The sequence below is a fragment of the Scatophagus argus genome, chromosome 17 (genome assembly GCF_020382885.2).
Source record: "Scatophagus argus isolate fScaArg1 chromosome 17, fScaArg1.pri, whole genome shotgun sequence".
Taxonomy (NCBI): Eukaryota; Metazoa; Chordata; class Actinopteri; family Scatophagidae; genus Scatophagus; species Scatophagus argus.
Window position 1 is genome coordinate 19,134,499 of NC_058509.1, and position 9,848 is coordinate 19,144,346.

Genomic DNA, 9,848 nt, shown 5'->3' on the forward strand with positions numbered 1-9,848 from the left:
GAAGTGAATCAGTGCTGATTTTGTCTTTGTTCTAGCAGTTGCACATAAACAAATTACATCCAGTCCATCCTCCTACCTTTGCATAGAAGCTGTGGTCATTACATAATGTGGCACACAGTCCAAAGACACAATAATATTGGCTCAAGGCTGCAAAAGATTAATATGCTGGACCACTGAGTCAGAATATAGATGGAGCGCAGCCTATGAGTAATGATCGATAACAAAGAGTAACTGTTTCATTGGTTAACTGTCAGAACACATTTTCTGTCTCAGTTGGACCAGCCTTTAATTCTCAGACAAGCAGATGAGGTCAAATAGCAGAGTAGTCTGAGGGGTTGTCACATTATTACATGCAGCCATGTCTAACAGCACCTGACAGCGTTCAGCAAAGCAGAGCAGGAATGAGTGATGTGTTGTTTCATGGCATGTAGAAAAAGACATTTTATTCCAGGATAAAACTCTCACCAACATGATACAGAAGTGTTGACATATTCCTTTCATACATGGAATCTGCTGTGTATTCTGATCCTTACCTTAAGTAGAAGTAGCAATAATGCACTATAAAAGTACTCAATTTGACATTTTGAGAAATATGCTGACTCGCATTTTTACTGAGAGACATTTAAATAGATCAAACAAACATGCTAAATATGAAGTTATCATAAGCAGCTGGCTAACTTATATCACAAAGACAGGAAACAGGGTAACAGCTAGCCGGACTACAACGACCACATGTAACAAAATCATCTAGCGACTTCCTGGACTCTACTCTGGTTGCCTGGCAACTGATCTCAACGAAGAAACAGCTCAGCACGTAACACCCCCTTTAAACAGTGCTTTGTTATTTTTACACAGGTTTAGTGCAGATAAAAACTTAAATTACAACATTTCAATTAGTAAGCTTTACAGGTTCTGTTGGCCAGGTTTTGTTACAACATACTCCCACCAGTCTTCACATATAACTTTGGACACTTAGATATAAACAATGAATTATATTTATGATAACATGTCTTGCATGTAAAATGCTAATCTCAAGTAACTTAACTAAACTATAGCTGTTAATTAATGTAGAGGAATAATGACAGTAATTAGCTCTGACATGTACTGGAGCAGGAGTGTAAAGAAGCTTGAAAATATTCAAGTACACTAAAACAATATTTGAGATCATGTAAATAAGTCAGTGACATGGCACCACCGGAAATGTTGTATTTTAATTATATTGGCAGAAAAAAAGAACAAGTCTGACTCGAGCCATGCACTCATCACTACTGAGTACAACTGCTTCTTCTAAATAAAAGGAGGAAGAGAAGGCTGTGGCCGCTGAGCAAAACACAGTGAGAAAAAACACAATGGTCAAGTGAGCTGCACGTTAGAAAGAGGCTGGAAGTCTGGCTGACTTTAGGGGCCCAAAAATAGGACACATTCCTCTGTAGCAGAGGGTGTGTGTGTATGTCAACAGGAATACATACCAAGCTCCTGCTGAGGGGGCTTGACTTTCTCCACACATGGAGGAAGGCCAAAACAAAAGGACTGACTGGTGTGTGCTGGCTCTGGAGCTGGATGGAGGTGGTTTGATTTCCATCATGCTGCAAAGGTATCATGTTTCAGGACTATGGCTTCTGTGTTAAAAGATGAGCCAAATCCTGTAGTTTAGACAAATGCAACTAAAGATACAGATGACAAATAAATTCGTAGCTAAACCACAGCCAAACACTGATACTGAAACATAAAAGGACACAATTTCACTGTATTAACCTGGACTGTGTGAATAACCTTTTTGGATATGTAGAAGAACACATAAACATTTGGGCCTGATCGATCCTGTCTATAGGTCAGGAGATTTAAATAATCAGTGAAGTTAAGCTGCTGTGCCTCGTGCGTGAATGCGCACAGTGTCCCTCCTTATGGGGTAACAAACTTCGGTTTCTTAATTAATTAATCACAATGTTTCACAATTTTTATAACACAGCCTGCTTGATATGTTTAAAGTCTTGCCTTAAATCCTTGGAAATGAAGAAAATTAACAAAAATGGACCTAGTAACATTTTGGTGTGTGTGTTGTGTTGTTAATATTTCATTTAATATTTTCATTTTTATTCAATTCTAAACAGTGAGCGAAAAGTGTGAACAATAATAGAATACAGGATTCTTCTGGAGTTCAAGCTACACTCCACAGAAACACGTTAGTGTGTTGAAACATTTCAGTATCTTCTCTTTAGATTATTACATATTTTACTCACACATGGACCATGGATACTGAAAGAGCACTCAGTAAACAGAAACATTGTGGAAAAGTGTATATAATCACTTGTTGCTCTCAGCAGGATATTTTTGTAGTTGGCTGTTGTCGGATTTAATTGCTGTGTGCATTATATTCAGTAGCTATTGTGTTTTTCTGTCCATTTTCTACCTTTTTTTTTGTATTTAGATTAAGTCACATAATATTTCCACCCTACAAATATCCACTCCCATTGACTTCAGCTGAAGCCTGCACAGGATTTGGAAGAGGTGTGTGAGGTGTATGAGTCCTCTCCCAGTCTCTGCGGCCCACGTTTACTCATGACACCGGCAGAGAGAAGTATCTTCAGAGAACCATAATTCCAGTCTTAGCCTACAAAAACACTTTGGTTGAAGCTGCACTTATCAGCATTTTAACACTGGATCAAATGATGTGTTATGTGAAAGCAGTTGCTAGTAGTCACAAACTCACAGAGAATTATCACCAAAGTAGTTGCAGTTTTGCCCAGCTTTATGGGGCTTTTTATCCTTTTAACAAATTGATTTGATGTTATGCTCTGCAGATTCTAGTCACAGCAGGCAGCTTTACTCTGCAGAAGCTGAAGCCAAGTGGCCAAGAATCAGCTAATGCAGCTTTTGCGGTTAGTGAAAGATTTTATTGTGATTAAAGCGTGAAAAAGTAAACACATAACATCTTGTGCTCTCAATCAAGGTTAACATTCTGGATGCTTGACCAATACCACAATCTTAACCAAGTGTTCAAAGTCAGAACTATAAAAACACGATAGATAGTGATAGAAGACATTATGTAGACACATTCAGTGTGGAGAGTGGTCAATTGTAATTTGAGATATGTGAGTTAGTAATTACTTTAGTTGAATACTTCCTTTTTATGATATGTCATACTTTCTACACGACTACATCTCAGAGGGAAGTTGTTCTTTATAATCCACGACATTTGTCTGACACCTTTAATTACTAGTTGCATAGCATGAAAATGTATAAATAGCCTATGATTCTGTGATTTTACATGAAAAATAATTTCAAGGCTCCACCTTCACAAAAGTGAAGATTTGATTAATCCATAATGAAAATAACCATTAGTTGCAGTCCTGTAATGAGCTCCACTTGATCCAACAGTAAAATCCTGCTTTTATTAACTCTTGATTCACAATAATTAAATATCATACAGTCACAGAGGACCACTACTTTAAGTATATTTTTGTGGTTATCCTTACATACTTTTATATTTTTAATGCAGGTCTTGGAGAATATGGAGACAAGGTGGAGACACAGTAATCATATTCACTACAATTTCTCATTTAATACTGAATAAATTCGACAATGAAAATCAAAAATTCTTATTCCAGTAGACTGATAATAATTCCTCTGATACTTTCAATGCTTGTGAGTATATTACAGCTCCACATGACACCATTCAGTCGACATATCTGCTATACAGATCCACTCCAGTAGTGCCGTAAATGGCCTTGTTAAAATGCTTTTCTCTCAGTAGCAGAAGTGGCTCTGTTGTGCCTGCACAATCCGTCTCTGCTGCTCTTTAAACAGAAAGCTTTCAGTTAACAGAGTGCGGATCATTACGGATTACAGTGTAAAGGTAATGAAGGCAGGCAGCGGTGAAACCTCTCCAGGATACAGCGCGGCTCCGCCGAGCGGGGCTCGGCTGCGCCGGTGGATCACTGGAGGTAGTTAGTGAATGTTTCTTTGCACAGTGATTAAGGGGGAGGACCAATGGCAACAAAGGAGACGGAGAGGACGGTGGCTCCTCCTCTCCCTATCTCTCTCCCCCTCTCTCTGTGCTTTATAGATGCATATAATCCCCGAGTTGACCCAGAAAACAAACTCCTCCGACTGCCGAGACGCCGCAGAGTTTGAATCCGCCGCAGGGCTGCATGTAGCCGAAGCATCAGCTGGAGAAACAAACCCCGTCACTGATCCAAGTTCTCCGTACGGATTTTTACATTATTGCATCGGGTAGGTGTCGTCTCCTGTTACTTCTTAAACAGGTAGAGAAGGGAGGACTTTGCCTTTGTACGTGCGGACAATTTAAAAAAAATTCTCTACAGAATAAGAACAGGTTGGTTGGATCTGGCTTGATCTGCGAAATCAGTCCTGTTTTGTCCTCGTCACTTTGTTTACTTGCAGCGTTATTGCCGGTTATATTTGTTGCTGTTTTCGGACATCGAATAATGCAAGATATCCCACATGCACTGTCCTCGGAGATAAAAAAAAAAAGACTTCATGTTTGTAATAATGCCAGCAATTATTATCCTCCCTCAGACTATCTATTTACAAAGTGGCATTTGGCTGAATGATAATCCAGATCTGCAAAGACGCTCCACAGATAGGGTATAATTAGGTAACACAAGAGCAGAAAATTCTAAGGAGGATTTAGTCCATTGAGGAAAGTGTCTTGTTTTATCAGCTCTAAAAGGGCTGAATTACTACAAGGAGCCAGGGGCACCAACGGAGTACATTTATTGGGGATTTAAAAGCCTGAAATGTCTTTGTTTTTTTTTTATTATTATTATTTTTACAGACAGGAACAGGCATTCGTGACATTGCTTGCTTCTGGATGTGTTTTTATGATCATCCCATTTACACAAAGGTCATGAAATAATCAGTTTTAGTAAGACAATGGCATTGACCGCAAATTACAGTTTTAGTATCAACAGAGCCTGTTTGTCATCTGTAGGTAATCTTAATTGAAGATCTTTTCTCATGACTGTGTGAGGACAGGCAGTGTGTTGTGTGCTGAGGAGCAGAAGGAGAGGTGTGTGTGGTCTGGACAAGCATTCCTCTGCGTCCTTTTGGCTGCAAGGGTATTGCTGCCCTCCCTCGTCGGAGTGATATCCAGTGGTTAATTCACTGATGGTGTAATTTTGGAGGTTTGAAATGGGTTTTTTTTTTATGGGCCATTTCTGATGTGACTGGAAGAGAAACTGTAGATGACAGGGAGAGTAGTTTCAACAGAAACGGAGCTTCTCATGAAAGTGAAGGGTTTCCCCTCCCACAAAATTTATTTTATTCTTTTAAAGGAGTACTTCAAAGGTTTTGTACTGCACTTGTATGAAATTGTTGAAAAGTCACAAGAGACAGATTAAAGAAAAATGGTCTACATCGAAGCAGCAGAGCCCAAGATATACTGACTTTTAGTCTCTAGTAATGGTCAGAATCCAAAAACACTGGATCCTAGATTCCTCATAATGCAAGTGAATATCATTTCTTTAGTTAGACTCTGTGTCTCCTAAATGTCCACATACGCCTCCAGTTTGTAATGAATGCTAAATTATACACAGAAACCCAGCCAAAGAAACCTGATCGTTGAATTGTGAAAATTGGCTCATTTGAACATTGACAAAAGCTTACTTTTAGTGGCTGGCTAGCTACAGGAGCTGTAGAAACAGTCCTTGCTTTGGGTATCTCTCAGTGTGCTGGTTCTGTTTTGTTCAGTTTGTGTCTACCTGCCATGTAGCCAGTGCTAGCTAGCTGTAAATATCAGGCAAGTGTTATTTCAAGGACAGGAGCAGATAGATTATTTCTGTTAAAGTGAATGTGTGTCCTCTACTAAATTGAAGCACCTCATAGAGTATGGGTATTGTGCTGCAGGTCAGTTATTGTCAACATTAAATCCTAAAAATATATCATCATGGAGGGAAAAAAATAATATAATATTTTGTTGTTTTCACTTTGTTAAGAAAAAATATCAATGCATAAAGTGCAGTTGCCCTTTTGATTGCTTAATTGGATTGTAATTAATTGAATTGTATTAAAAGTCTGAACCGACTATGAATTGAGGCTTTAGTCTAATTTGATGTTTCATAATATTCAGGGTGGCATAGCAGCCATGGCTGAACACATGATGATGCCTATGACCCACGGCTTCAGGATGGGCATGAATGGACCTCCACAGCACAACGGCCAGTCTGGCCTGCGCAGTCTGCCCAACGGCCAGGTGATGCACTATGGCAGAAACCCTCAGAACAACATGGAGGCTGCCATGAGACAGCGACCGGGCATGGTAGGACCCGGAGGGATGACTGGCCCAGTGAACGGAGCTCCGATGGCCAACCACCATCACCAGATGATGTCTGGGAACATGATGTACAACGGCCAGGGTCCGCAGCAGCAGCACCACCACATGCACCCCCAGCAGCAGCATCAGCAGCAGCAGCAGGGCGGACACCCGCAGCAGTACCTCCCTGGTAACCTCACCTCTCAGCAGCTCATGGCCAGCATGCACCTGCAAAAACTCAACACTCAGTACCATGGACACCCACTGGGCTCAGTCAATGGCCACCATCTGCCCAACGGTGCTCAGTACCGGGTGGGTCCAACCCAGATATCGGGCATGCAGCACATTGGTGGTCCTTTGGGGCTAAACGGCATGGACATGGATCTGATCGACGAGGAAGTTCTGACTTCACTTGTGTTGGAGTTTGGGTTGGATCGCGTTCAGGAGCTGCCTGAACTCTTTCTGGGACAGAATGAGTTTGACTTCATATCGGACTTTGTGTGCAAACAGCAGCCGAGCACGGTGAGCTGTTGAGCAAAGCGGCGCCCCAAAGAATGACTGACCGGTCACAGTAGCACAGCAAGAGGAGACAATCTCTCTTTTCTGTTTGGGTGTTTCTGTGTCTGTGTATTTGACAGTGTCTAGTACGCCCTCACATCGACCTGCCTGCGAATTGATAAAGAATTTTACTGAGAGGAGATGCAACAAAAGCACCAGGTTCCTGGTTCTCTTCCTTGAGCCGGTGCCAGTATGATCTGTCGTCTTTGACCAAATTGAGGCATCCTGATGCAGCGGGCTCTGTCTGTACCCATCTCGCCCTCAGCACATGTGCCTGCTGTGCCAAGGCTTTGGGATAATTGTAAACTTAAACACAAAGAGGGAACGCCTGCAAAGAGTATCCATCTGGGTCTGTTAGATTCTGTGGCATCTCTAAATGTATTTTATCTTTGATGACACCTTCAAATAGTAGCAGACATTTTCCAGATTTCTAAAAGGTAGTCCTCTGAATTTGTTTATACAAGAATGAAGGGATTAAGGATGGATTTTTTTTTTTCAAACACTTTGCATGCATATTGAAGGCTGGCTCTTCAAAACTGAGTTCCTACAAAATGTTACACATTTCCCTGAAGAGCAGGAGAGTGAGGCTGTGCAGCATTCCTGGGTGATGTGACGGGGTTTATCTTGGATTGGTCGGGTGAAATGTGCTACACTGAATCTTTCTGTGTCATTTACCTGACTCTGATAAAATCTGCAATCATTAAATGTATCGCATCTGTTCCCTGCTAATTAACTGTGATTGAATAACTGGCAAAGAAGCTCATTGCTTAGAGTGTTGGCTTAGACAAAGCCTTTATCTGTAGAAAATGGCTTGAAGTCTCTGCTCCAAGTCAGACATTTAGCTGCTCATTGCAAGCAGATCTTGGGTCAGTGATCCATAGTATTGCAAGAATGGTTAGGGAGGAAGAAACCTGGGTATGAGAAACAACATAACTGTGACCTGTTTCATGACCCAAGAAAAGAAAAGCAAAAATGCAGCCATCAGACGGTGAAGATGTTGCTCACAGATTTTTCTCTGAAACAGGATTGGTTGAAAAAAAAAAAAAAGAATTTGCATCTGTGTGTTATTTGTGTGTGTGTTTGTGTGTGGTCAGTGCAGTGAGGCATTTAAAACCCATCGAATGGTGTCCTCCTCCTTAATCCATCGCCCAGTGTGCTGAAGGTGGTTGGAGGCTGCGCGGGGAGAGAGATTTTCATGTGTGGACACAATGTGTGGACACAGCACTCCCCTGCAGCACTTAGTTTAATCATTAGTTAAAGCTGCCGCTACCTGTGGCATTGATTTTTATTCAGCAGGAGTGACCGAAGTGCACAAAGTGTGCAAAGTTGTTGTTTTTGCCATAGATTAGCTTACTCTGCTGCTTTTCTACTGATTAGATTTAAATTACATGTTCTCACACGCTTGTCTTAATTGAGGTCGGCTTGCACATTCTCCAACGTCTCAATAATTATAAAACGGACATGTTCTGTGGCGCTTTTTTCCCCCCGCAGTTGGTAATTAGGTTTTTGTCAAGGTTGCTGCGTTGCTGCTGCAGGCTGGTTGAGAGAGAATTTCCTTCACTCATAAGGCTATTTGTAGAGCTGTCGGAGAGGTCAGGGCTGCGCTGCTGCACTGTGTTAATCTGTTCAAGTACGACTGCGCTGCTGTCCCTGTCTCTCTGGAGATCTGCCATCTCCTCGCTCTCGAGTCAAACAACGGGCATTGAAACACTGTCGTAAAGGCAGAAAAGTGCAGAAGAGTTCCCGCTCTGTTTCACTTTCTGCCTGGTGAACTCCAGCCAGACAGACACACAACCTCAGTTAAAATGGAAATTTTTCTGGCCTTAGCGAGACGGTGGCCTCTGATTACTGCTATATCAATAAGCGCAGCCTTTTTTGTGTATTGTATCTTTGTACTGTAGACTAGAGGTGAAGTTGATCTAGACACATTTAAGGTACTTTGGAAAAACATTGTCAGATGTAATTGTAAATCAGTGGCTGATTTTGATGTGTTGACAAAAGATTATATCCTACATTTTTACAAGCAAGTGTGTAGATACAGTATGAGTGTTCCACTGGTCGTTGGGTACAGGGCCTGAAGCTTTAAGACCAAGTAGACTGCATGTTAAATCAAGCGTGAGGGATGCCACCACTTTCCCACAAAGCAGCTGAGAATGTACAGTACAACACATTGTGGGAACTTGTCTTAAGATGGTAGATAAACATGTGAGATTGTACTCCTTGTTCCAAAATTACACATCATTCATTTGGGTAAACCCCCTGCCCCCCACCCCCACCCCTCTCCTGTCCCACTTCCCCAAAGCTTTTGTAATGTTATTGATTCTATTTTAAGAAAATGTATTTATTTTCAAATAAAATATTTATTTAAAGAAACATTTTCTTTGGATGTCAGTATCTCCTTTACGCACTGTTAAACGTCAGAAAGGGCACGGTATGACACATGCACTTGATAAGATAATCCTTTATAAATGGATAATACTGCATATACCAAGTTGTTAGTCGTGTAAGCAGTCTAAACCACAAAAGTTTGCTGTTGCTTGCTGTTTATTTGTCTTATTATTAGGCAAATAAGACGAATCAGACACTTTTCCACCCACAAGACATGATGAGCAAAACACAAGAGCAAAGTACAACCTACTTATCCTAAACAGTAATGAGTCAGCACTCTGTCAACACAAAGCTACACCCACCACCATTTTTGGCTTCATTTGGTATTATATAATTTGAATATTTGAACTTTGAAAGTTAAAAAACTTGCACCACAATAACAGTAAAGTGGCCTGTGATGTGCTCATTTGTAATGAGCGGCTGTATTCAAATTTTAACTATTTAATGAAACACGCAGCACGTGCATCGGCCCACTGTCTCACTTTATGAAGCCTGTTCTCAAAAATCAATGCCGAGCCGTTCATAGACCCATGTAATCAATCATGTTAAATTTTTCTTGTAAGGTCTTATGCTGCCTTCATTTCACTCCTTCTAGACCCGACTGTGAAGAGCTCACTGCGTATCTTCA

The 9,848-nt window shown here is 41.0% G+C and overlaps 1 protein-coding gene across 1 annotated transcript; it reads left to right on the forward strand.

Moving 5' to 3' along the window:
* Positions 1-4,076: 4,076 nt before the first annotated feature.
* cited4a (Cbp/p300-interacting transactivator, with Glu/Asp-rich carboxy-terminal domain, 4a) lies at positions 4,077-9,207 on the forward strand. The gene is made up of 2 exons (XM_046417946.1): positions 4,077-4,233; positions 6,092-9,207. The coding sequence occupies exon 2, from the start codon at positions 6,107-6,109 to the stop codon at positions 6,806-6,808; it is 702 nt and encodes a 233-aa protein (XP_046273902.1). The 5' UTR covers positions 4,077-4,233; positions 6,092-6,106; the 3' UTR covers positions 6,809-9,207.
* Positions 9,208-9,848: the final 641 nt, after the last annotated feature.